Genomic DNA, 26302 nt, shown 5'->3' with positions numbered 1-26302 from the left:
AACCCCATTTGACTTGAGGGGTCTATCTATTCTATACAGTACACAAGATTTAGCACTTTAAATTTATCAATACATACTCCTGAATGTGGGCAATTAGTGGTGAAACTAGCCATTCGTATTTGGCTGTTATTTTGGATATAGATGGTATAGGGAGAACCCGAACCTTGGCATTTAGAGTAGGGGAAAGTTGTGTAATGTACCAATTATTAGGTGGCTGTTTGCTTTATTCATCACCCAAAAAGGGTAATAGAAAATTAGGGAAAACTAGATTTTGAGTATGTGATCCTTGCCAGAACCGCAGAGCAGCAGCACAGATCCATCCACACACCCAGAGAGGAGACACAACAAACAAGTATAGTCTGGTCAAGTTAAATGCGGCATATGATATAATGCATAACATAATACAGCAAAATATAACACTTATCCGAGTCACTTTGACCAAATGTTTCATCATTCATGTCATGTGGTCCCAAGGAAATGTAGCTACTACTACTATAAACTACAATGCAAAAGGCAACAAGAGTGGAGAAATTTAGCTCTCTGAGCAGTAACTGTAACCCCATTTCTTGCAATCTCTCTGAGCAGTAACTGTAAGCCCTTCTCTTTGGGGGGTTCTTCTTTGGGCCTCGCGGTGGCTTCTTGCCTCTTCTCTTTGGTTTGGTTTGTTCTACTTTTTTATTTGGTGGCTGGTTAGGCTCTTTGGGCCTTTTTTGGCTGTTGTCAAACGATGGTTATGCCCTCTGTTTCTCTGCTATTTCTTAGGCCTTGTCAGTTTCTTAGGCATTCTTCTAACTTTATTTGATTTACTATTAAGTGTCATGAGTCATGACAACAAAATGCATACACAAGCACAAGTTTTAAATTACACACTGGGTAGAATGTTAAATGATGTTAATCATTTGAGCTACAAGACTATTGTAGGGTTAATACTGTTATAATAGGATTAAATGAATCGAGGAAAATTTTGATAAGGGATAAGATGGGCACAAAAGAATTAAACTTGGTTTAGTTTTCAAACATCACTGTCAAAATGGAAAGTGTTACGTGTACATTCATTCACCCAGTTGTTGCCTTGCCCCCAAGTAAAATGATGAGAAAGTAGTTTTGACCTGAATGGTTTGTATTTTATATCTTTAGCTTAGTTTTGTCACCGACCAATCTCCCAAAGCCTCCAACGTGACCAAAAGTCCACCTCTACCATCTCTGTCTACTTATTTAAAATCACCATTCAGAAAACACTTCCAGACCTGACAGTCAAAACTACTAGTCGTCTCCATCAAACGATCAACTGAAACAAGTTCCAGATACACAATGGTGGTCTGTCTCATTGGGCTTTCATATCTCAAATTGGAAATTCTGGGTTTTCATTTCTGGAGGCTCAGATTTCAATAAACTTCTTCCACTTCAACAACAGCCATGGCACTGGAGGTTTATTGGTATGACTTCGTGTGCTTTGGCATTGTTGGTGTTTCCTTGTTTGGTGCTTTATGGGTCATTTGGAGGAGGGAAGGCGCTTCTGCAAGATTCGAAGATACAACCTTGTATGAGAGCCTTCTGGTCACTAGACCGGACAGTGAGGTGTTTGTGAGTGCACTGCCGAGGGGTCATGTTAGCACTTCTCAGCTATGGACTAGTTGCTGGAAAGGGCTCCACCCAGGTTGGCTCTTGGCCATTCGATTTCTCTCCTTTCTGGCCCTTGCTGGGTTCTTGACTTGGGATATTGTCGAATGGGATGCTTCCATTTTTATTTACTACACCGAGTAAGATTTGATTTTCTTACTTGCTCATTAATTTCAAGTCTATAGCTTGATGTATGATTTGATAGCTTGATCTCTCAGTATATGTCTAATTCATCACAACTATAGAGTATTGGACCCTCTGGCTTCTGTGGGAATTTGACTTAACAATTCATTTTATCAACATGGTCTGTGATCAATAAGATACCCTGTAAATAAGTTCCTAATTCTGCTGATCATAATCATGGTTTTGTTTCATTACTTTGTGCCTGCCCACGTTAGGAAACTAAATTGATGGTCAATCAGTTTTATTTTACAAGTAAAACAGTAATACTGGTTAGGGTTTTGACTGAAAGGGTGAGACCAATGACCAATTTGGTAAAGTATGTGAGAGGATGATACATCAAGCTCACCCAACGTTCTGCACATTATGTGCATGAAGGCAACCCTGTATTGAAACAAGATTGAAGCACCACGTAGATACTAAAGCATCCCTTGGAAAGATTAACATGTGGATAAGCGGCAGTAATTGCTGACATGATGAATAAAACATGCCTAAAATTTGGTTTTATAGTACGCTTTCAGAGTTCCTTGGCAATTGTTTCAGCTTGAGTTTTCTGATTCAACCTAAACCTTCAAACCATGCATGTCCATTCTCAATACAAGTTCTTCTCCTTAGATTGCAATCCTCTGGATCTATGCCACTTATCAAACATGATATTTAACCTTATATGTGTTAATGTTCTGTTAATGATCTCCTTCATTATTTATTTGATGTTGTTGATCTGCAGGTGGACTTTTACGTTGGTTATGGTCTATTTTGCGGTATGTCAGTCTATACAACATCACATTTTCTTCCTTTTTCTTTTGGTAACAAAACACGCATTTTATTGGCTCATTTTGGTGTTCGTCCGTATCATGAATACCCACATGCTCTGGTGTGGAGACTTTCACATAGAGAAACAGAAATGAACCATGCATAAAGTCAATTTGGGTTTGGTTTGTAGAATTAATACATTAGCAAGACTATCTGTTTCAAATCAGATCCTGCTTTGCCTTTACACATTGCTAATTTCTCCGTATAGCTGGGAACTATAGTGTCTGCGTATGGTTGGTGGTTGTCCGCAAACAAACCCCCCTCTGAAAATGGGACAAGGGCTGAATCTGTGGTAAGGGATGTGGAAGAGGATAATGGAATCGCTAATACTTATAGGCAGAAAGGAATTAACGGTACCATCAAATTGCAAAGCCACTATGCTCAAGAGGAGATTCAACATAGAGCAGGATTTTGGGGATATCTTATGCTGATTGCATTCCAGGTTAGTTAACCAAGATCCAGATTTTGTACTTTGTAGCCTATTCCCATTGGTATATATATATATATGTGTGTGTGTGTGTGTGTGTGTTGTATACACACGCATTCACAAACTGTTGTCAAATGGAGGTTACTAGATATTTACAATGCCTCAGAATGATTTCAAATCACAATTGTGCCTAATGTTGGGAATTAGCTTGATTTTTGAAAATTTTCATGAATGCCGTTTGTTGGAGGTATGCAATATGCCGAGAAGCTGATATTTCTTGGTAACAGACTTGTGCAGGAGCTGTTGTCCTCACAGACATTGTCTTTTGGTGTGTCATCCTCCCATTTTTATCAAATGCTCACCTGGGCCTAAATACGGTGCGTGTCTAGCTACTTCTTGTAATGTGTCCTATTCTTGTACATCCCCTAATTGTATGTTGTTGTTGCTTAATTATGTTTTCATTCACCATCTATGAAATATAAAGTTGCTATCCTTATGGATTGATTGATGACTAACTTGTATATGTACTTGGCAGTTGATGTGCTGCATGCATACTTTGAATGCGGCTTTTCTTCTTCTGGATACCTCTCTTAACAGCCTTGTGAGTATTTCAATATGTCAGCCATGCTCTCGTACAACTGGTTTTACCATGTCTATCTCATTATCAGTTTACTGATGTCCCTTCCATCTTCTTTTTTTTTTCAGCCATTTCCTTGGTTCCGGCTTTCGTACTTTGTCCTTTGGAGCTGCATCTATGTCATCTTCCAATGGGTCATTCATGCATTGGGTTTCCCATGGTACGCTTAATTAATTAAAATCTTTTCTCTTTCACACCTTTAGGTGGCGTGGAACAAACAATGGGTCTCATAGACCTGTGATTAAAGAGCTAGTAACATTGTCTTGAGTATTTTCAGGTGGCCGTATCCTTTCCTCGAGCTTAATACACCATGGGCTCCATTATGGTATACTAGTTATATATATCTCCTCTGTTTTGACTTCACTTCAAGATGAAGTTATAAGCATAAAATTCTAATGGATGTTTTCTTTGATTTGACAGGTATTTTTGTATGGCTGTGGTTCACATCCCTTGTTATGGGATTTTTGCTCTAATTATAAAAGCAAAGTATTCACTTCTCCCCAAATGGTTCCCCAACGCTTTTGTGAGGCCAATCTAGCTCACTTGTTATTCTTGATTATTTCAAGAATTACATACAATTGGGAGTGGTTTTGATTTTGATTGTATATAGAGAGGGCAATGCTTTTCTCAGTCCCTCTCGGGATACTTGTGATTCACATATTTTTCAATGTCTTATTAAAATAGTTGGATTGGACCAATCATTGCTTCTTCTTCTTCTTTTGTTTTTTTTTTCCTGTCACAATGAAGCTACATGATCCCATACTTCTTTATTTAAATTATTTGAACTTTTTTGGAATTTGCAACAATCTTGTTCTGATCTTCTTTGTTTTCTTGTGCTGCTCAGAAGAAATTTGGAATCTCACCACAGCAGTGAGATTCCAAATACATAGGTTGGGTCTTTCAATAAGAAAGTTTGTAGACCAAGCATGTTTTATCTTCACATGGTTTTCAACGAATGATTAGACTAGTATATGATTCATGTTTTATTCTCCGCCCTTGAATGTGATCACCGCTGCTCCAATTTGACCAAATATCAAATACACTGTACACACACAAACTACATGGGTTTTTTTTCAACAAAAAGACACGACTGAAACCCATGTAGTTAAAAATATCTCCTTAACAATCACAGCCGGACATTCAACAATGAACATTTGCTTGGCTACGTCCTCAAAAAATTTCTCCAAATCAGTGTGTGACATTAACTCATTATTTCCAGGGATTTTAGTATGTAATTGAAAATGACCACACAACGTGGAGGATCTTTTGTAGTTTGTCCCTAAAAAACCCAAACGACAAGAAGCCAGTTACAAACTAAGAACAAAATTTCAAGGCATATGGTCCGTGAACAAGTTAGTGGGCCTTCCCACCCAGACACCTACCATTGGCCTCTCCATAGTTAAATAGTCGGTCATTTTCAACAACCTACCCGGTAGGCAATTATTGCTTAGCGGTTTTCATCCAGTCATCTTCCCTCTTTTTTTTTTTTGCAGAAATCCCACTTGAGAGTTGAGAGTTGAGATTCTGCTTTTTCTGGGTTTGTTCAGAAAGAAATGAGCAGTGAAGAAGGAGAAGGCCCTGGCTACTGGCTTCAATGGCAAGTGCTGGTTTGTGCTCTGATTGTTACTGTTCCAGCAGTGATAGCTCTGAAATTTGTGAAGAAAGCAAAGCAGCAACCTTTGAATTCTGTGGACTTGTGGAGCACATGCTGGAGATCCCTCGATCCTCTTTGGCTTCTCTTTTACAGAGCTTTGGTCTTCCTTTGTATGGCCAAAATGCTCTATGACATGGTCTCCCAATATGGACTTTTTACCCTCGTTTTCTACACCCAGTAAGAGCTTTGATTCATTCACATTACACACAGTTGTTGAAATTATTAGACTTTTTATTTAACAACAACAAGAGCTGTGTAATCTTTGTGGCAAAATTGGGCTGCAGGTGGACTTTTGCGTTGGTTATGCTGTATTTTGCGGTATGACATAGAGTTAATCAACTCAAACTAGTTTGGTAATTTCAAAAATATCAAAATAAGCATCTCCTGCTTTACATTTGCATATGCTTTTTGTTTGTGTGTGTAGCTGGGAACAATTATATCTGCACATGGATGTTGGGTTGGAAGGTCTACTTACAGAGAAGAACAATTGAAGGGTAGAGTCAAATCGAAAAGCCACCAAGCTCGAAATGAGATAAGCCAAAGAGCAGGATTCTTTGGAAATCTAATGCAGATTATGTATCAGGTTTGTCCATCTTTCTGAGTGCTGAATGCTTTGATCCTTGATTCTAGTGTAGATTTAATCTTTGAAGGTAGCTTTGTTATAATTTACAAGGGCTATAGTATTACTGTATTAGTAGGTCATTTGAAACCAACATGAATCATATATGGCTGTCTAGTTGCTTTAGCTTCATATATGGCTGTCTAGTTGGAGGGCTTGAAGCTAATATGAGTGAGATATGTTTGGGAAATCAGATATGTGCAGGTGCTGTGATGCTAACAGACATTGTATTTTGGTGTCTCATACTACCATTTCTAACAAGCATAGAATTCGAACTGACCCTGGTGAGTTGCTCGTCTTCTCCTCTCTTCTAACACAGGAAGATTAACTCCTCTTGACATATGAATATGATACATGATGTCAATGGCAGTTGATAGGTGCCATACATGCTGTGAATGCTGTTTTTCTAATAGGGGATACCGCTCTCAATAGGCTTGTAAGTCTTTGAAAAAGCTGCCTTTTTTTTTTTGATGTTGTTTTTTCACAGCACAAAACTAATGATGCTACTTTGCATGTTGTTTTCAGCCATTTCCTAAGTTGGGTTTTGCATATTTTGCGCTCTTTGGCTTCCTCTATATTGTTTTCCAATGGCTCCTTCACGCCTCTGGTGTTAAATGGTAACCTTTTTTTTTTATTGTTTCCAGAAAGAAATTATTTTAATGAACATAAATTGTTTTGGCTTAAGTTAAGATCCTCTGTTCCTGCAGGTGGCCATATCCTTTTCTTGAGCTTAACACACCTTGGGCACCTTTATGGTATGTCGCCTAAGCCATATCCTTCAATTATTTTAATCTTTGTTAAATAAAAAAAGAATCTTATCCAAATTATTATGTGCATTCCTACTATACAACAGGTATTTTGGATTGGCAGTATGGCACATTCCCTGTTTTTGGATATACTCCCTAATCGTCAAGGCCAAATTTTCAATCCTCCCAAACTTGTTTCCCCGTGCATTGGTAAGGTTATAATTTGCCTATCGTCCTTTGATTATTTGATGATAAGCAGACACTTGTTCTAAATCTTCGGGGGATTAATCGCTCAGATTTTGTATACTGCTAAGCTAAGCTATGCACATTGTATTACAAACTCTAGGGTGAGCTGCCAACATATATCTACACATGTTAAGCAGCTTGCCATTTTTTCTTTGTAATTGTCAGTCGGGCTAGACATCTACCATTACGAGTTACTGGTTAGAATAAAATTGGCCATGGAGTTGGTGATTTAAACGGGTCGAAAGGCCATCCACAATAACAGAAGGGCTTAATTGTAGCAATGGTCCCTTAATTATTCCCGTACTTACATTTTGGTCACTCAACTCCAAAAATAATTGCAGAAATCCCCCAATCATGTATCATATTGCACAACTAGTCCCTTCTGTTAAGTATGTTTATTTTTCTGTTAAATTCATGGTTAAACTTGGAAATTCATTCCAAATGTTTATAAGAACGAAATAACAAAAAATAATTAAATTAAACTAAAATAAAATAAAGAAAAAGGAAAGCGGAATTAAGGAAAAGACAACTCAATTGCTTCTCCTCCCCTTTACCCAGCACTGTAAACCATCAACCATAAAGATCCATAAATGTAAAATCATAGTTAGTAATTACCCAGAGAGAGAGAGAGAGAGAGGATGGTGTGGGTTGCGGAAATGGAAGAAGGGGAGGGTTGTGAATGAATTGCTGAATTTACCCTCATTTTGTGACAGAAAAAGTTACAGACTTCACAAGGGACCAATGGTGCAACACGATACATAATTGAGAGACCTCTACAACTATTTTAAGAATTGAGTGACCAAAATATAACTGCGCGTATAATTCAAGGACCATTCTTACAATTAAGCCTAACAGAAAATATTCTCAATCCTTCCCCATCCTCAAATCCAATTCAACGTGTGAATTTTAGAAGTTTCGTAGACAATAAGGGAAAATGAACCACAGAAGGCACATACAACACAGAGTACATAAAAAAAGCTCAGGCCAATGACGCAGACATGCACACATGGTGGCATGGTACTATGAAAGAATGCGACATAGGAGACTGGTAAAATAGAACCCTAAAGTTTCATTCAATTAACTTTGGCAACAATAACTAGGGAAGTTTAGTCTTTGGGGGCATACCACGATCATGATACAAATAACTTTTTTTACCTAGAGATTTTCAAAATCAACATTGGCTTTTGAAAGGCAATGGAACTTGGGCATTACTTATTTTGAAGATGCAGAAACCAAATGCTACCTTGCAAAATAGGAAAACCCCGATAAAAAATGCAGAACCAGAAACTACTTCAACAAGTATGACTTCTGCTTCCTTTAAGATATTGGTAGGCAGACAAAAGGTAATCTGACCAAACATACTTAACAATTTACTGTGATTTTGCAGGACGACATGGAAACATTACAGACATCAGAACAGAAATAAGGAGTTCAAAAGGGTTGAGAGAAGACTCAGATAAACAGGGTTGGGGTAGACACTAAATGAGCAATGAGACTAAGCAAAACAAGCATCATTCCCACAATAGTATTTGGAAATGATTACAGATTTTATTGATACACAGGATTAGCTAACACTAATTCCAACGGAAATTACTTTTCTAATTGCAATTGTGACCAAAAAAGGGGCATAGAAATGGCAGTATATATCTTGTGCTTCAATGCAACTGCATCAGCAGCAAATAAGTTTACCAGCAGAAGCAACTAAAAACTCAATTTGATGGTCAATATAACAAACATAGAACTGAACCGAACAAAAGACAATATTCTAGGAAACAAGTTTCAATACAAAATGAATTAATCACAGACGTACAACTAATATAAAATATGTTCAAGTTCTAAGCTGTATGACCAGAGAACAGACTGAAATTTCACCCAGTAATTGGAGAACCACTTCGAAAGGCACAGTGGAATGGAGAACCCACATCAAATTGGGAATCTCGAGAGTTGAAGGAAATCAACACAAGTGAAGTTTGTTAAGCAAACAATTCCATCCGGAAATTGTGTCAATAGAAACAATAAGAAACCCATTCCACCAACTAGATAAGAACGATCGAGTTCATCCACACATCAAATAGCATATAAAATCACAGGAAAATAAATATAACAAAATTATAAATAATAATAGCTAACCATTGAACTCCAAAATTGAAATTAAAATTCTAAGTACCATATCAAAATACATAAAGCATAAACCATAAGAACACGGTTCCAAATCCTAAAGCAGAATTATTTAAAATTAACCAACTGTTCAGCACCCTAACATAGTGATAATAAAAACGAACCCAAAACGGTGCGTTTAACTCAGTCGCCGCCAGCCTTTTGATAGACATAGGTGAGGCCGCACTTACCACAGTAGTGCCTGTCGAAATGGTTGGCCATGAAAGTCCCGGCGCCGCACTCAGCATTGGGGCACTCCTTCCTGAGCCTCTGGACCTTTCCAGAATCGTCGACCTTATAGAACTGGAGGACGGCGAGCTTGACCTTCTTCTTCTTGTGCTTGATCTTCTTGGGCTTGGTGTAGGTCTTCTTCTTACGCTTCTTGGCTCCACCACGGAGACGAAGCACCAGGTGCAGAGTCGATTCCTTCTGGATGTTGTAGTCAGCTAGGGTTCGGCCGTCCTCGAGCTGCTTCCCTGCGAAGATGAGACGTTGCTGGTCTGGGGGGATGCCCTCCTTGTCTTGGATCTTGGCTTTCACATTGTCGATGGTGTCGGAAGACTCAACCTCTAGGGTTATAGTCTTCCCCGTTAGGGTTTTGACGAAGATCTGCATCTTTTCTCCGCAGACAGAGAGAGGGAGATTCGGCTAGGGTTTCAACTCTCAGCTCTCTCTCAAATGTGCGCTTAAGAGATGGGAGGGGATTAGGGTTTTGAGGACCCTGTGGTCTGGACAGGAAATGACTTTTATGTCCCTGACGAAGGAGGTTTTTAGTGACGTGGCGTGTTTTCCAGGGGCTGCTACTTCACAAAATGGGCTTGGCCCATCACTGTCTAATCAAACGACGTGCCGTTGATGTTATATCGTTCCAGCATCTGTCTAACACTGTCTCTAGGTGGAAGAGGCAGTTTCAAACACTCGACTAGGGTGTCCCCAAACTGCAGGGCTGGAAGCGGAGAGGAGTGAAAAACAGAGCAAACAATGGAGACTCGATGCAAATTTTGGCTTCCTAAAAAGAAGAGATTTTGTGCAAATATCCCCCTCAACGAATCTTTGTAAGCTCAGCATCTTTCTCTCTACTCTGTTCCTTTTGGTTTAGTTTGCTTTCTGATTTTTCAAAGTTTGTTCAAACAAAAACATCAAATTATGGTAGATTCTGTGGCAACCACACACCTAGGTCCGATAGCCAGTGGATTCCATGCCCAATAGACCCTTCTCAGTAAGCTCCTTCTTTCTCTTCTTTTCTGTCTGATTGGAAGTTAGAATCTTTCACTAAGCATGGTCTCTGCATTCAATTGTTTAAACTTTTTTTTTTTCTCCTTTCCATTGTTTATGTGATTCAATAGCTCTGTACTTAAAGAGAATCTTGAAGGACATGTTAGAAGATGCCCATTACTCAAACAAGTGCAGTTCTTGACTCTCCAACCCTTTTACCAAAAAGGTATCAATGCTGGCAAAGAAGAGGACCAAGAAGAATTAGAAACATTCAGACCCAAAGGAGCCGATGATTTGGAATCTTCTAATGATCCCGCGTCGGGGTCTTTGGATAACATTCTTTCAGAAATGAAGAGGAATGCTGTTTATAGTATGACTGTACTTGATTTTTATAAATTAATTGAGAAAATTGAGCATGTTCATGAATCTATATGCAAGGATATTCAGGACTCATATAAGGTACCGGAAGCTTGTGGAATATGGATTAAACGGGAGGTTGACAGGTACATATTAGCTGGAATGTTCATTTCATTCTTGATGTGGGGTTGTTTGATTATGTAAGATAAAGTCGTTGTTTGCAGAAAATTGCCATTTCAAGAGAAACATGTTATGCAGCAGGTGTCCATTCTTGGGAACTTGGAAGGTCTTGGTGTATTGAAGAGTTCTCTAGGTAAGGAGAGGGCGGATTATGATGATGGCACTGGTATCCCTGCGGTGGTTGAGTTTGGAGCCGGGAGGGGATACTTGACACAGATGCTGGCAGATTGTTATGGGATAAAGAAGGTGTTTCTGGTTGAAAGAAAATCATACAAGTTAAAGGTTAGTTTGGTTCAATGCATCTTTTCCTAAGGCTAGATTGCTTGACTTTCATACAATCAAATTTGAAGATGTTCGTTTCCTTGGACCTAGATTGGCTAATAGTTCACTCATTCTGTATGTCATGTGATGCTATTTCTAGGCTGATCGATCCTTGCGACAGAAAGAGAGCTTGATTTTGCAACGTTTGAGAATTGACAGTAAGGTTTTTTTTTCTTTTCCATTTTTGCTGGTAAGAAAAGAGTTTGTGTAGTTTCATTATCTCTACTACCTTGTAAAGAAAGTGCATGAGTTTTCTCCTGTAACTTTTAGCCAACTCTTTGTCTCTTCGTCCAAGCAAATAGGCAGATATCAGTTGTGCACACTATTCTTTTAATTTCATAAAATTACATGCACATATGGTTATGGCTAATTATATGGGAAGATGCTGCCAAAACCGTTTGTCGGTCTCAAACACTATATTTGTGTCCATGGACAGAAATTATAGATGTTTTTATATAATAAAAAGAAAAAAATATATCATACATAAGATGGCGGATACCTTGTGATATTACAATGTTTGATTTGCAGTTGAGGATTTAAACTTGAATGCTGTTGGGTCATTGCGGGAAGATCCTTACCTTGCTATTGGTAAACATCTTTGTGGGCCTGCAACAGGTGATCGTATGTTTTCGTAAACATACCCTAAAATAATCATTACACATACAGAGAACAAATAACTGTTGCTTGTGAGAATTTCTGTTTCACTGAATCACCTAACTTAATTATAACTTATATATTCCGAACATTTTATACATTTTGTTCTTTATGCAGATCTGACTTTGAGATGCTGCCTTGGTGAACACAGTAATCAAAGTAATGCTGAATTGAACAGTGTTAACCCAAACCTGAGAGGTCTAGCTATAGCAACATGTTGCCATCATCTCTGCCAGTGGAAGCATTACATAAGTAATCAATTTATCTCACCATACAGTTTATGAATTAGTAGTTGAAGTAATGTGTCATTTAAGTTGTGTGCATTTATCTTTTCATAGTTGAATGGGTGAAGAAAATTTGGCTTCCTTGCAGATAAAAAATATCTATTAGAGTTGGGAATCACAAAAGGGGAATTTCATGCAATTACTTGGTTTACTAGTTGGGCTGTAGATGCTGATCATGGTGCCGATCTCCCAGATGTTACTGATTGCAAATTGCATCTTGAATCTATGTAAGTAATCATGTTGAACTTTTGTTTATCTGAATGCCTTCTATCTTCTCAATCTACAGTTAATAGCCAAACCACTAGATGGCTTTCCCTCTTCTTTTTTTTTTCTTTTTCTTTTTGATGATGGTTGCTTACCATGTTGTTGTGACAGTGAAAAGAAGCAATGCGGTGAGGATTATGGAGTTGAAGAGATTGTGAGAAATATGAAGGCAGTTGAAAGGGCTGTGTTAGGGTTTATGTGCAAGAAGATTATAGACATGGGTAGGTTGATGTGGATGAAGGAACATGGCTTAGACGCACAGTTTGTCAAATACGTCCCATCCAGCGTTTCTCCTGAAAACCATTTATTGATTGGTAGATGCCCCAATCATTTGTGAGATGCCATCTCCGTTTTTACTTTAATTCAGATTGTTTGTAATGTACAATTTTGTGAAAGCGTCTTCTTGAACTATTACATTGACAAATTCTTCTTTCTCTTGCTTTTGGAGGAGTATTAACCTTTGACAAATTCTCGCATGCAAAAAACCAAACCCCTCCACTCGACATAATGAAGTCCTTCTGCGTTTGTTTTCTTTGTCTGGTAATGTCAAAAAAACGTCAGCTCATACGCAGAAAATCTCAAACATATCCACTTCCACCACCGCCACCCCGACTACTGTCTTTCTATCCACGAAATCAATCCACCTTAAAGCCATCACCTTCATCTCTCGCAACTCTCACCAATCATAATGAACCACCCCAAAGGCACTGTCGTCTTCTCCACTGTTGGCAGGCCCCACTACGGCTTCGACCTTTTCTCACTCCCCCTCCACTTCTCCTCCAATAATCTCGCCCCAGAGCACCGCCTCTCCGACGGTATTTCCGTCAACTTCAACGCCCAATTTGCCAACGACGATCCCCACTCCGTCGTCTTTATCTCCGAGAGAACCGGGTTGCCCGCCATTTACTTAACCCGACCCGGACTCCCCACCCCCAAACTCTTACACTCCAAACCCGGAAGCCTCTTCCACGACCGCCCCATCCTCAAAAACGACATCCTCTACTTCATCTCAGCTCACCAACACCCCAATCGACCCTTCAAGTCCTGGTCTGCTCTCTACTCCACTACCACCACACTCCTCCTCGATGAAGATCAAAACCAAAACCCCAAAACCACCCGATTGACTCCTTCTGACTCCGTCGATTACAGTCCCGCCATTTCTCAATCCGGCCAATTCATCGCCGTTGCGTCCTACGGCTCTCGTCCTTGGGACGGTGAGTTTCACCACCTCAATACCGATATTGTCGTCTTCCGAGCATTGCAGCCCAGCAAGCGTGTACTCGTCTGTGAGCGAGGTGGCTGGCCCACCTGGTCCGGCGATGCCGTCATCTATTTTCACCGCCAAGATGACGACGGCTGGTGGAGCATTTTCCGGGTCGATTTCTCCCAAGATCTCGGGTCTTCTTCCCGGTACCCGATCACTCCCACTCGGGTCACTCCCTCCGGGCTCCACTGCTTCACTCCGGCCGCTCTCCACGACGGCAAGCAAATCGCAGTCGCCACTCGTCGGACCGAAAAGAATTTCCGGCACATTGAGCTCTTCGACGTCGAATCAAAGACTTTTCGTCCGGTGACCGAGACCCTGAACCCGAACTTCCACCATTACAACCCGTTTGTTTCTACCAATTCCCAGTTTCTCGGGTACCACCGATTCCGCGGTGAGTCAACCCAGTGGGGGGAGACGACGATTCCTTATCTCGAGCCAGTTTCGTCTCCGATCAAACAACTCCAGATGCTGAGGATTCACGGTTCGTTCCCAACCTTCTCTCCGAAGGGCGATCTCATCGCGTTTAATCATGATTTCGATGCCGACGCCGGCATCAAGATCGTCAAATCCGACGGCTCAAAGCGTTGGAATTTGATCAAGGACCGTGCAGCGTTCTACAACGCCTGGAGCCCCACAGAGAAACACGTCATTTTTACCTCGCTGGGCCCAATCTTCCAGTCGGCAAAAACAACGGTCCAGATTGCACGAATTGAATTTAACCCGTCTGATCTGGACGGTGATAAAGAGGAGATCCCATGCAATGTCAAGATATTGACTAAAGAGGACACAGGGAACAACGCCTTCCCTTCGTGCTCCCCAGACGGCAAGTCGTTGGTATTCCGCTCCGGTCGGACCGGCCACAAGAACCTCTACATTATTGACGCCGTTAACGGCGAGTTTAATGGTGATGCTCGTCGGTTAACGGAGGGCCAGTGCATTGATACAATGCCCAGCTGGTCACCGAAAGGAGACCTCATTGCTTTCTCATCGAACAGACACAACCCGGATGATGTTTCGGTGTTCGGCATTTACGTCATCAAACCGGACGGTTCGGGTTTGAGGAGGGTCCACGCGGCCGGAGATGACGTGGAGAGGGAGAGGATCAACCACGTGTGCTTTAGTAAGGATGGGGAGTGGCTGTTGTTCACGGCGAATTTGGGAGGCGTGACGGCCGAGCCGGTGTCGCTGCCGAATCAGTTTCAGCCGTACGGGGACTTGTACGTGGTGAGATTGGACGGGAGTGGGCTGAGGAGGCTGACGTGGAATGGATACGAGAATGGGACGCCAGCGTGGCTTGAGGGTGATGAGGTGGTGGACATGGGGCGTTTGCGTTTGGAAAATGAAGTTGGAGGAGATAAGCTCAAGGGTCGGTTTGAAGAACCTCTTTGGATCTCTTGCGACTTCTAGAATGAATTTAGTTTTTTTGAATAAATAGTTTGTCGTTTGGAGTTGGAGGTCAAAATAGAAACGTAAGGCATCTTATCTCTCGAAACTGAATAAATCGTTTTGAATAAATCGTTTATAGTTTGTAGTTTGATAAATTTTTTGTTAAAAATGTTATAGGTATTGATTCCCGTATAATTATTAAACTCAGCACATCTTCAAAACTAATTTATGTATAATCAGAAAATGAAAACACCTCATTAACTACTTATCTTATAGTTTTTTCTCACAATAATTTTTAATAATAAGTGATTTTCTCGTAAATTATCAAACGAGCACAAAATGTTGAGAAGTTATTTTATTACGTGTGTATGGATGCGACATGTCATGTTGACGTGATTTATCATAATTTGCTGAAATTATTATAATTTGTGCACAATCATTATAATATCTAAACATAACGAACAATAAGAGAAAAAATGGTAGCCAAAGGTGGAGGTGGTTCATATCATATGGTAGATCCAACGATTCCTTGTACTAACAACTAAACTTTGAACATTTGAGAAGAATAAGTTATGATCCATTCCAAACAGAGATGTGAGGCCACGGGGGGAACGTAGAGCCAGTTCGCAGGAATTTACAACCATGAAAGAGAAATCATTGTTCATATCTCTGAACATTGGCATAGCCCCCAAAGGTTTTCTCAGTGCTATGACACATGTAGAGAAATCCATCCTTGTCCTTGAAGGATTCATAGACAGAGTCCATCAAACTGGCTGCAATGTGACATTCATTCATAAGAAAAAGGACTTGTAAGTTACAATATCATTCTGGCAAGAAAATCAAAACAGGCCATGCGCTGACTGATGCTACAAACAAAGAATCAATTTTCCATTTACCTGTTAGAGGCAAAGTATCCTTCACAAACACAAAGAGAGCTTTTCCATGGGCCAGATGAAGTCTGCTGCTCAGAACGTAAATGAATTGACCGACAGACATGTCTCGGGGGACAAGGTATCTACCATCAAAGCGATGATCACAAGGATGTTAAAACTTATAAGCTTATTATTATTAGTGTAAGTAAAGTGTATATGGCTATTAGTCTACACATTACAAAAAAACCGTTCTACTCCTCCAAGCATATAGCAGGAGGAACCCAATGCTCCTAAGTTTAGAAATTTGGTTAGACAACGTTGGCATTTGAGATTTGACAAGGTAATGCAGCAGCCTTTGATAAATTACTCATACCAAGGCAATCATTTATAAGTTATAGCAAATCAGCAGCCACACCCATTCCAATCTTAGACACAAATCACAAATGTAGACAGGGTTTGGTCAAAGGACCACTGAAATGAACAATGATCTAGTGTTAACTAATAGAAAGTATAAAGGTGGCAACTTTGAAATATGAAAGAGGTCTCTTCAGCTTACTTTTTCTTTTCCATCTGAGGAAGGTCGGTCCTGGAATACTTTTCCACAATTACCTGTGATACCATTACCCAGAGAAATCTGATAGTTAGTAATAATGAATATGAATGATCCAATAACATCTCTTTTCCCTTCAATTTCAAATATACATAATCTTCAGTTGTAACCTGTATGTCTGTAAACAGAGCTGAAACCAAAAATGAGAAAGAAAAAAAAAAAAGGAAAAGAAAAAGACTTGTTGGTGGGTCTTACGGGTATTCGATCAGGGTATTTGGCCATGATGTCATGTGATTCTTCAACCCTTTGTTCTGAAACAATTTCAAACAAGGAGATACAAGTTATAACATCAGATTCTATCAACAAAAAGAACAACAAAAAAAGATAAGATTTTGTTGCACAAGAAGACTTCAAGTGTTCGGAACAACAACAAACCGAATGTAAACTCATCCTTGAATGATTTTGTTCTACCCATCCGTGAGTCTGTGGTTTGTGCCGTTACGTCTGCGTCTGAGAGATTGCAGAAGAAGAGGAAAACGGTGCCGCAAACGCAATGGAACTGGAGAACGGATGACGACCTTTCAAGAAAGAAACATGCTAAGTACAAGGTTTCTATTTCTTGGGTTTATCTTTTCCCACTTACACAAATTGTTTGGGCCAAGCCCAGCCCATTACGCTTAAACCCTTTAAACGGTTCAGTCAGTAACTCAGACAACAAAGAAAAGGTTTCAAGTTCAGCCATTCCAAGCAACGAAGCAAAGCCAAACCATGGCAGTGGAGAAGAAGAGAGGTTCTTGGCAACTGCAAAGCGGTCAATACCTCGGAGAAATCTCAGCTCTATGTTTTCTTCACCTACCTTCGAGCTTTTCGTTCCCTTATCTCATCGCCGGTACGACTTTCATAGTATCATTCTCTCTCTGAAAATCTTCAGCTTCAAATTCGTTTTAACATGGATTTTATTGAACAAAACAGGGTCGGGTTCTCAAATCATGGTGTATGATTTGGAAGTGGGAAGAATGGTAAGGTCGTTCGACGTGTTCCAAGGCATTCGAGTGCATGGGATAGTTTGTTGTAGCTCTACTGATTGCGCAGAGGGAACATTGCCTTCTGTTGTTGCTTTCAACATTGTTGTATTTGGCGAAAGGAGAGTGAAGATGTTTAGTATGCAGGTTGCAATGGGGCAGCTAGTGAGTGTCAGTTTGACGCTCTTACAGTCCTTGCCAAAGTTTGCTAATTGGGTATTGGATGTTTCATTCTTGAAGGTACGAATGCTTCCTCAAGTTCAACAACTTCTTTTTTTATCAGTTTGAGAATATTAGTGAGTTTTTTTCTTCTTTTTTCTTTTGTCTGTTGAATTGGTAGCAGGGGTCTGTGAGTGGTTCGAATGAGGAGGGTGATTGTCTTGCTATAGGGTGTAGTGACAACTCTGTCCAGCTTTGGGATGTCACAACTTCTACTGTGGTTCTTGAAGTTCAACATCCTGGTTAGTTCTAGCTGAATTGACTCATTTTTTTGAGCTTTAAAAAAAATACTTTTATTTGAAGTTCAAGAACTGAATTCTTATATTCAACTGTAGAGAAAACCCTTCTGTATTCAATGCGGTTATGGGGTGACAATCTTCAAGCTCTCCGTGTTGCATCTGGTACTATCTATAACGAGGTGGCTAATCTTTTCTTTTCATAATTTTCCCCACCCATCCAAACAAATGATTGCTCAGTGTGCGTGTGTGTATGCGTGTTTCTGGTTTAGATAACCTCTAAAGAATTGGATTTGCACAGATCATTGTTTGGAAAGTGGTTCCTCAGTATGATGCATCATCTTTAGCAAGTCAAGTAGAAGACCACATTGATCAGAGTAATTTATTCCCAAACTGTGTTCAGCCTCATGGTTGCCAGTATGAAGCTAGTCATATGTGCAAACTTTCTGGACATGAAGGTTCCATTTTCCGCATAGCGTGGTCCTTTGATGGATCCAAACTGGTTTCCGTCTCTGACGATCGCAGGTGAAGTAGTTACTGAATATGATTTTAAAATCTCCAGCAAGTTGTGCTTTTTTTTTTTTTTTCCCCTTTAATGATGCTTCCACTCAATGATTTGGTCTCTTCATTGGTACAGTGCTCGTGTCTGGGAAGTTTCCTCTGAGACGAAACATTCTGAGAAGCTAGGGGAACCCATTGGCCTTGTGCTGTTTGGTCACAATGCCCGAGTTTGGGACTGCTGTATTTTTGGTTCTGTAAGTTTTACAAAATCTTATGAATACTCGTTGTCTTCTTATTTCTTGTTTATTTTTTTCTCTCCTATCCAAAATAATAATACTAATAATAATTGTTGGAGAGTCAACTCACCATATATTAGAACAGATTACTAATGTCAGTTTTTCCCTGGGGAAAACTTTTCATTTGATAGGATTTTCAGTCCTGTCTATCTCTAAGCATGTCATTTCACTGTCTGTCATTATGTCTGGTGATAAGGGTTAACTTTCCAAAATCAGTTAAATTAGTCAACTTGAATTGTTTTCATAATCATTCTGGTTTTTTTAGCATGTGGGTTGAGTTCTCCTGATGGCGATGGTCGAGATGATCTAGACTAGATTATAATTTACTTATCTGTAGAGTGCTGATCTGTTCTTGTTTCCATACTTTTTTATTTTAGTTGATTGTCACTGCTGGTGAGGATTGTACATGTCGTGTGTGGGGACTGGATGGTAAACACCTTCAAATGATCAAGGAGCACACGTAAATGGCTTGCAGTTCCTTTCTGTTGATTACTTTGGTTTTTATTTGTTTTGAAATGAAGTGGTTGTATTGATCACTGACGATCCAAATCTCAACATAACAGTTAAATAATTTCTGGAGAAAAGAAAATAGCCTTGACCATTTACTTTTTTCGGTCGTGTTATGTACAGAGGAAGGGGAATATGGCGATGTTTGTATGATCCAAACTCTTCACTTCTCATTACTGCTGGTTTTGACTCTGCAATAAAAGTGCATCAGCTGCACGCTTCACTCTCTTGGGGACTGGAGGGACTTGCAGAGACAAAAGAAATCGATAGAACAATTGCATACACAACTCATATCCCTACTTTGTCAGAGCATAGTGGACCTATGGACAGGTAGTACTTTGAATATTGAACAAACTTTGGGGTCCATCTCAACATTGTTAACTCCAAACTTTTGATATTTCTAAAGAGAAAGAAAAGATAAGTCTGTAGTCTTGGAAATTTGAAAATGCGACAATTTGGTCCTCCACATTCTCAGCAAGGGTATTGATTCATTGGCACCATAGCTAAGAAAGGACATGACTATAAGAGTCTGGCTGCCTGGAGTCACGTAATTGTAGATGTGTCATAACAATCTTAATGTATGATGAACAATCAACTGGACAGGTAGTTAACACATAAATAATTGAATGTCGGAACCCAACAAGCTTTATAATAAATACACACACCACACGCACACACTTTCCTTCCTTTGGTCTATGGTTCTGTTGTTCTTTTCCTGAAATTTTGCGATTACAACAATTCTATCTTACTTTACATTGGTACTAAGAGGACTTGTTGGCTTTTTCTCACTTGGTTCAGCAAAAGCGAATATGTACGTTGCTTGCACTTTGCACGCGAGGATACACTATACGTTTCCACAAACCATGGTTATCTGTACCATGCTAAATTATTGGACAATGGAGAAGTAGAATGGACTTTACTTGTCCGCCTCAGTGAAGAAGTGCCGATTGTTTGCATGGGTTTATTGTTAGAACCATTTGAACTTTGCTGTAGTGTTGAGGATTGGGTTGCTGTTGGAGATGGTAAAGGAAACATGACAGTCATCGGGGTTATACGCGATGCTTGTACCCCAAAATTGGGTTTTGCCCTTACTTGGTCTGCTGGAATGGAGAGACAACTCCTAGGAACACATTGGTGCAAGTCACTAGGTTATGGGTAAGGATCAGCCATTATTATTTTTAAATAATAATTGTTAATTATTTCTTCTATACCTAAGTTGTTCATGGGTGCTGAGTTGATGCTATCTAGATCTTTACTCTAGATGTACTGTCCATGATTGTCAAAGGTGGACCATATTCTGCGATGGCTACACATACTACTTCCTCATTGTCAGAATGATCATGTCCCTGCCACTTAGATTTTTGATGACAGACATCACCTAGGCCTTCTTGGAATAACTTTCAGATTCAGAAGTTTAAAATATTCAGACCATCAATTCTGCTGTTGTTGCCATGTAGGTACATCTTCTCAGCTGACCCTAGAGGAACATTGAAGCTTTGGAGGTTGTCTAACCATTCTTCTATGAGCTGCAATGTATCTCTTGTAGCAGAATTCACATCTAGTTTTGCAATCCGAATCATGTGCTTAGATGCATCTTTGGACAAAGAGGTAATTTTTTACCATCAGCTTCTTTTTTCTTTTAATTTCATTTGAATGGGATTTGTCTTGTCACATTCAGTGCCATTTTCTGTTTCTTCGATTTTCTTTTAACCTGTGATTGGTAATAAGTGTTCAGAATTACTAAGATGAAATACTTAAACACCAGGGCAACCCCTTGGAGCATGAGTTGACCCTAGCCAGCTTAAATTGAGACAAAATAATAATAACGAGGGGGTCAGTGTTGTGTAGGCTCAATACCTCCCCTCTCACACAAGCACACTCACTCTCAAATCATGATTTTGAAAGTTGAGATGAAAGAAAGCGAACAATGACTACTGCTGAGCTACATAGGGAGATGAAAGCCCTTCCCTTCAACTTTAAGAAAATTATTAACTACGTGCCTAAATTTATAACACAATAAACACGAACAACCATTGGTCATGTGAAAATCAGATGTTGGATTGATTCACTTTTCAAATGCTTGAATTTGATCTAATAATTGTTTTTACACCCCTTCTGGTTGAATTTTGCAGGTGTTGGTATGTGGAGATATACGTGGTAATCTTGTTTTGTTCCCTTTGCGGAAGGGCGTGTTGCAGGGCACAGAGGTGGCATCTAATGTGAAAATATCTCCGTCAAATTATTTCAAAGGAGCTCATGGGATATCAAGTGTTTCAAGTGTTTCTGTAGGTAGACTAAGTTCCAGTCAGATTGAAATATGCTCGGTATGTCAAATTTCAACTTTGATCTACAAGAGTGATCATAGCATTTGCTTTCTAGTAATTCTGAGTGTGTCTGTGTGTACAAGTGCATTTTAACTTTGCTTCTTTTTTTATATAAACATTTTCTAGCCATTATCTGAAAATATTGGAAGATAATATTTCATTCAAGTAGGCTGCTGTGTACTTAATTTCTCATTTTTCCCAGACAGGAGCAGATGGTTGTATATGCTATCTGGAATATGAAACAGATAAGAAGACATTAGACTTTACAGGGATGAAGCAAGTGAAGGAGTTGAGTCTTATTCAATCCGTCTCCACTGATAATAGCTCTGTCAGTGAGTTGTCAAGCTGCCATTGTGCTGCTGGTTTTGCATCAGTGGATTTTATTATTTGGAACTTAATGACTGAGACCAAGGTAGAGTCCTTTCCTGTACCTCAGACTGCTTACTGAAATGATTTGTAAGTTGTTTGTGTTATTTATTTGGTGCCTAAGGGCCCATATTTTGTTGCAGGTTGTGCGAATTCCATGCGGTGGATGGCGTCGTCCTCATTCCTATTATCTTGGTGATATACCAGAAATAAAGAACTGCTTTGCATATGTTAAGGTTCGTGCTAATCTATTTAGACTTGGTAATTTCAGAGCCACAAATAAAATAAGCATTGTGGAAAGGTAGATCAACGGAGCAGGTCAAAAGTGTTTTTTATCATTTTAAAATACACATCCATAATGCATGATATGAGTTCCTTTAGGTTTGTTAATAATTTATCGTATGTTTCATTTGTTTACTTTGAAAAGATAAGGTTTCATTTGAATTTTATCTTAAAACTCTGCACTATATTTCTTCGATTTATCAGGATGAAATCATTTATATTCATAGGCAGTGGGTGCTTGATAGTGAAAGGAAGATACTCTCCAGGAATTTGCATATTCAATTCCATGGGAGAGAGATGCATTCCGTATGCTTTGTCTCAGAAGGATTTCAACCTGGAGTATCTGGGAAGCACAGCCTCTTCTCTGGATCTAGTTGGATCGCAACTGGGTGTGAAGATGGAACTGTGAGGTTGACTAGGTATGGTTATAATTCTTAGCTATTTAATAACTTTAATTTTTTTAAAGGACAAATAGTTGAATTTATTGTATAATATAATTGAATGTATTTCCACTCGTGTAAACCTTCAGAACGGAGCTAACAGTGTACATGCATGCTGTAGTCTACAGAAAAATGAATATATGCGTGATATTTAAAATCTGAACCTGCCTGGGTGTCAAAACTGAGTGATTTTTCAGGTGTTTATACAAGACCAGCTAATTGTCTAATGATTCACTTAGGTATATGCCCGGGGTTGAGAATTGGTCTGCATCAAAATTGCTTGGGGAGCATGTTGGTGGATCAGCTGTGAGATCAATATGCTCTGTGTCAAAGATAAGCATAGTTCCATCAGATGTGACCAACATACCCGATACGAATGGACAAAATGCAGCAATGGAGAACATAGAAACTCCGGTTTTGTTGATATCTGTTGGTGCAAAGCGGGTGTTGACTTCTTGGCTACTGAGAAGTAGGAAGGTAGACAAGAAGGAAGAACAGCATAACATCACTGGAAAAAGCAATAAAGTTTTGTTGCAAGAGTCATGTTCAATGTCATTCCAGTGGCTTTCCACAGATATGCCAGCCAAGTATTCTAGTGCTCATAAGTTTCCAGAAAACAAAGAGAAAAAGGCTGGTCTAGCTGCGAATGTTTCTAGTGCAGAAGCTGATGGAAGATCTATGTCACTGTCTTCAGAAAATGGAAAGATGGAGTTGAAATCTGGCATTAAGGATAAATATGAAGATGACTGGAGATACCTGGCTGTCACTGCTTTTTTAGTTAAATGTGCCGGTTCCAGGTAATAGCAAAAACGACTAATATTTCTTTTACTTATCTGATTTCCCTTTTGTATTTAATACCATATTTTGGATTTCTTTTCAGGATTACCGTCTGTTTTATTGTAATCGCTTGTTCAGATGCCACCCTTGCATTACGGGCTCTTGTTTTACCATATAGGCTATGGTATTTATGAAGGATCCTAACCTGTTCTATTCTTAATGATTCTCTTATCATCTCATATATAACATTTGTTTCTTTATCTCTCTGTAGGTTTGATGTTGCTATATTATTTCCTTTGTCATCGCCAGTTTTGGCTTTGCAGCATGTCATCCTTCCCACATGTCTCCCTTCTGAAGGTTAGTGATTGTTGGAGTCTTCAGGGTCTAGAAGTTTGTAAACCAGTCAAACCTTAAGACATATGTATCTTATGAAATTGTTGAAACCTCCATTTCCTGACTCCAAAGTACTTCTTCATTAGTTAGGCAATTTTCTTGACTGAAATTTTGCTCATCATTTAATGCGATACAATTTTGTTATTTGTGGCTATTATAGAAATATTTGAATGTTTATAACAACGGCTTTGCCCTTTGATTGGATCCGAATCACAACTGCATCTCTTTCCATCAGTTCCTTTATTATAACTTATAAAGGCATTGACCATTGAGCCTATGCCATTGGAATTTAAGTGGTGTTCCCATCTCTAACCATGGAGAATATAGATTACAAGTGCACCTCAAAAGAAAGTGTATATCGTTCGATAATGGCATGTGTTTTGGTCTAAGCAATAGATGCCAATTTAAATTGCTGGATCCCTCTTCTGAATGGACCTTGTACTGATTAAATTGTGTCTGTACATGGCTGATTTTTTTTTTTCTTCTTTCTTCCCCTTAGATTTCTAGTACTATTGTCTCGTCTCATCTAAATTTAACTAGAAATCCTTGTTGATTTATTGAACATAAAAATGCCTCTTCCTGGCTGCATGTTGATATCAGTGGAGGAGATAATTGCCACTGCCATAACTTTGCTCTCTATGACCTGAGCTTTTTCCCTTGTCATGATTTTTATACTGTCAAAGCATGTCCATGCTGGGGTTGTGAGTATTCGAAAATGTTTGTCCTAAATTTTGTATTGTGATCTCTTTCAGTTATATTTTCAAAGTACCATTTCTTATAAGTTCTATTCACAGAAAATGTTCAGATTGGAGGTTTGTATATTCTCATTAGTGGGGCTACTGATGGAAGTATTGCTTTTTGGGACCTCACTAGAAGCATTCAGGCTTTCATGCAGCTGGTATCAGTACTTGATGTAGAAAAGTTCATTGATTGTCAGAAACGGCCACGGACAGGGAGAGGAAGTCAGGGTGGACGACAGTGGAGATCTTTAGGCAGTAGTATGTCAAAGAATAGACTAGGCGCTGGTTCTGCCACTGTAAAATCTGGAGAGGAAACTGATCACAATTTGCTTGATCGTATTATGGATGGAACCTCAGAGCTGCTAAATGATTATGAAAGCAGCAGAACAGCTTCTTCACAAGCTACTGATACTGCTTCCCTAGATTCAGAAGTGAATGCTTGTGATTCCTCATCTGATATATGTGAAATATCTCCTTTATATGTTTTCAAGAACATTCATCAATCTGGTGTCAATTCTCTCCATGTTTCAGATGTAGAGGGTTGTCAAAGTCCTGAAATTGGTTTTCTTTACAATTTAATTAGTGGGGGTGATGATCAAGCCCTTAGCTGTCTTAGGTTTGAATTGTCAGTGTCAGCATCAGACTCCGAATTTGAGAACATGACACTGGATGTCAGAAAGTCAGTCACTCAACTCGGAAATTCAAAGAACTTTATTCATTCTAGTCAAGACAAGAACTATTGGATCAGATTCCTAAATCATGATATAGTCCCCTCAGCTCACAGCTCTGCTGTAAAAGGTAGGCCATTTTATTCAAACTTGAGTTCAATCCCATTCTAGAGTACTTCATAATATGGAGCATAAAAGTGTCTCATGTGTGTTTAACCTCTTGTTTTCTTGTTGTCTCCTTTCCTAGAACCTTTGAAGTACTAGTTTTAGTGTTCTGTCTTTGCTAAATTTATAATTTTTACTAAGAATTCAAATTGTGTTTTATTTTTTAAGGTGTTTGGACAGACGGATCTTGGGTTTTTTCCACTGGACTGGATCAGCGTGTCAGGTGCTGGCGTCTTGAGGAGGAAGGTAAACTAATTGAGCATGCTTATTTAATCATCAATGTCCCAGAGCCAGAAGCGCTGGATGCTAAAGCGTGTGGCAGGTGAGTAAAGCGCCTTATACAAGCATAAGATTCACAGTGATTTAGCATTTCAGTACGATATGAACTGATAACAATTTTCTTCGACAGCTTACCAAGTATTGTTTGTGTTTTATGTAGGAACCATTATCAGATTGCAGTAGCTGGAAGAGGAATGCAAATGCTTGAGTTCTCTGAAATTCAAGACGTCAGTTGATGGATGCAGGACAGTCAAGTTGGTTCTTCGGTGATCTTATAATCCAGTAATGGCTACATATTGATCTGAAGGTCTGACCCAAGCATGAGTAAGTCTTCACCTCATACACACTGGCATTCGATCTGCAAAATTTTGATATCTGGGTTGCGTAGCATGTGTGAGCCGTCTTGAAGTTCCTCCCCAATATATATGTTTATTTTACAATTGCAATGTGTGCAAAAAGCCCAGCTAGGCTGCAACAAGAATCTCAAACTCCCAGGGGATTTTGTGATGGTGAGTGAGGTCTTTTCTTTTAGTTTTTTCTTTTCTCCTCTTTTGGGCCGTTGATGCCCAACATGATATATATTATAGCCAATTTAACCAGTTTTGGGGTTCACATAAGAAATCTGAGCTGTGAACTTC

The 26302-nt window shown here is 39.4% G+C and overlaps 6 protein-coding genes across 11 annotated transcripts; 4 read left to right on the top strand and 2 right to left on the bottom strand.

Moving 5' to 3' along the window:
* Positions 1-1167: 1167 nt before the first annotated feature.
* Positions 1168-8460, top strand: LOC117620841. The gene is made up of 18 exons (XM_034351084.1): positions 1168-1760; positions 2528-2561; positions 2822-3055; positions 3328-3417; positions 3576-3641; positions 3746-3837; positions 3955-4002; positions 4098-4214; positions 4810-4870; positions 5198-5508; positions 5616-5649; positions 5756-5914; positions 6145-6234; positions 6321-6386; positions 6476-6567; positions 6658-6705; positions 6804-6906; positions 8330-8460. Exons 1-18 carry the CDS (start codon positions 1417-1419, stop codon positions 8366-8368), a joined length of 2028 nt encoding a protein of 675 aa, XP_034206975.1. The 5' UTR covers positions 1168-1416; the 3' UTR covers positions 8369-8460.
* A 588-nt stretch (positions 8461-9048) lies between these two features.
* On the bottom strand, positions 9049-9841 carry LOC117621097 (ubiquitin-40S ribosomal protein S27a). The gene has a single exon (XM_034351387.1). The coding sequence runs from the start codon at positions 9712-9714 to the stop codon at positions 9244-9246; it is 471 nt and encodes a 156-aa protein (XP_034207278.1). The 5' UTR covers positions 9715-9841; the 3' UTR covers positions 9049-9243.
* LOC117621096 (tRNA:m(4)X modification enzyme TRM13 homolog) lies at positions 9835-12842 on the top strand. Of its 3 annotated transcripts, none has more exons than XM_034351384.1 (9): positions 9835-10154; positions 10253-10318; positions 10446-10817; positions 10896-11133; positions 11273-11330; positions 11701-11787; positions 11944-12078; positions 12199-12337; positions 12486-12842. In XM_034351384.1, the coding sequence occupies exons 1-9, from the start codon at positions 10081-10083 to the stop codon at positions 12709-12711; spliced, it is 1395 nt and encodes a 464-aa protein (XP_034207275.1). In that variant the 5' UTR covers positions 9835-10080; the 3' UTR covers positions 12712-12842. The 3 variants fall into 3 exon arrangements, with proteins under 3 accessions (XP_034207275.1, XP_034207277.1, XP_034207274.1); XM_034351386.1 differs by having other exon boundaries at positions 11701-11760; positions 12486-12817; XM_034351383.1 differs by having other exon boundaries at positions 11701-11793; positions 12486-12817.
* Positions 12843-12912: 70 nt separating this feature from the next.
* On the top strand, positions 12913-15248 carry LOC117621095. Its single transcript, XM_034351382.1, has one exon. The coding sequence runs from the start codon at positions 13063-13065 to the stop codon at positions 15046-15048; it is 1986 nt and encodes a 661-aa protein (XP_034207273.1). The 5' UTR covers positions 12913-13062; the 3' UTR covers positions 15049-15248.
* A 148-nt stretch (positions 15249-15396) lies between these two features.
* LOC117621098 (autophagy-related protein 8i-like) lies at positions 15397-17041 on the bottom strand. Its single transcript, XM_034351388.1, has 5 exons — positions 16885-17041; positions 16705-16760; positions 16456-16508; positions 15924-16042; positions 15397-15800 (listed from the first exon to the last, which is right to left on the bottom strand). The coding sequence occupies exons 1-5, from the start codon at positions 16922-16924 to the stop codon at positions 15682-15684; spliced, it is 387 nt and encodes a 128-aa protein (XP_034207279.1). The 5' UTR covers positions 16925-17041; the 3' UTR covers positions 15397-15681.
* Positions 17042-17182: 141 nt separating this feature from the next.
* Positions 17183-26263, top strand: LOC117620907. Of its 4 annotated transcripts, none has more exons than XM_034351155.1 (20): positions 17183-17338; positions 17422-17711; positions 17815-17932; positions 18026-18108; positions 18228-18451; positions 18564-18681; positions 19101-19183; positions 19354-19560; positions 20029-20385; positions 20688-20838; positions 21363-21554; positions 21757-21966; positions 22064-22156; positions 22407-22621; positions 22882-23439; positions 23523-23603; positions 23691-23776; positions 24607-25350; positions 25554-25707; positions 25825-26263. In XM_034351155.1, the coding sequence occupies exons 1-20, from the start codon at positions 17218-17220 to the stop codon at positions 25898-25900; spliced, it is 4161 nt and encodes a 1386-aa protein (XP_034207046.1). In that variant the 5' UTR covers positions 17183-17217; the 3' UTR covers positions 25901-26263. The 4 variants fall into 4 exon arrangements, with proteins under 4 accessions (XP_034207046.1, XP_034207047.1, XP_034207049.1 ...); XM_034351156.1 differs by lacking the exon at positions 17183-17338 and having other exon boundaries at positions 17457-17473; positions 17619-17711; XM_034351158.1 differs by lacking the exon at positions 17183-17338 and having other exon boundaries at positions 17621-17711; positions 18026-18091.
* The last annotated feature ends 39 nt before the right edge of the window (positions 26264-26302 follow it).

The sequence above is a fragment of the Prunus dulcis genome, chromosome 3 (assembly GCF_902201215.1).
Source record: "Prunus dulcis chromosome 3, ALMONDv2, whole genome shotgun sequence".
NCBI lineage: Eukaryota > Viridiplantae > Streptophyta > Magnoliopsida > Rosales > Rosaceae > Prunus > Prunus dulcis.
This window is presented reverse-complemented; position numbering and strand designations above follow the sequence as displayed.

Bases quoted from the DNA above. Each gene is read 5' to 3' on its own strand.
- LOC117621095 (XM_034351382.1), top strand. From the start codon at position 13,063: ATGAACCACCCCAAAGGCACTGTCGTCTTCTCCACTGTTGGCAGGCCC.
- LOC117621098 (XM_034351388.1), bottom strand. From the start codon at position 16,924: ATGGGTAGAACAAAATCATTCAAGGATGAGTTTACATTCG. The intron at 16,509-16,704 runs GTAAGACCCACC...ATGGTATCACAG, and splicing joins AATACCCTGATCGAATACCC to GTAATTGTGGAAAAGTATTC. The intron at 15,801-15,923 runs GTAAATGGAAAA...GTCACATTGCAG, and splicing joins GGATACTTTGCCTCTAACAG to CCAGTTTGATGGACTCTGTC.
- LOC117620841 (XM_034351084.1), top strand. From the start codon at position 1,417: ATGGCACTGGAGGTTTATTGGTATGACTTCGTGTGCTTTGGCATTGTT. The intron at 1,761-2,527 runs GTAAGATTTGAT...GTTGATCTGCAG, and splicing joins ATTTTTATTTACTACACCGA to GTGGACTTTTACGTTGGTTA. The intron at 6,907-8,329 runs GTAAGGTTATAA...GTGATTTTGCAG, and splicing joins ACTTGTTTCCCCGTGCATTG to GACGACATGGAAACATTACA.
- LOC117621096 (XM_034351383.1), top strand. From the start codon at position 10,081: ATGGAGACTCGATGCAAATTTTGGCTTCCTAAAAAGAAGAGATTTTGT. The intron at 10,155-10,252 runs GTAAGCTCAGCA...AAATTATGGTAG, and splicing joins ATCCCCCTCAACGAATCTTT to ATTCTGTGGCAACCACACAC. The intron at 10,818-10,895 runs GTACATATTAGC...CGTTGTTTGCAG, and splicing joins ATTAAACGGGAGGTTGACAG to AAAATTGCCATTTCAAGAGA.
- LOC117620907 (XM_034351155.1), top strand. From the start codon at position 17,218: ATGGCAGTGGAGAAGAAGAGAGGTTCTTGGCAACTGCAAAGCGGTCAA. The intron at 22,157-22,406 runs GTTCGTGCTAAT...TCGATTTATCAG, and splicing joins ACTGCTTTGCATATGTTAAG to GATGAAATCATTTATATTCA. The intron at 23,777-24,606 runs GTTAGTGATTGT...TTCTATTCACAG, and splicing joins CACATGTCTCCCTTCTGAAG to AAAATGTTCAGATTGGAGGT.
- LOC117621097 (XM_034351387.1), bottom strand. From the start codon at position 9,714: ATGCAGATCTTCGTCAAAACCCTAACGGGGAAGACTATAACCCTAGAG.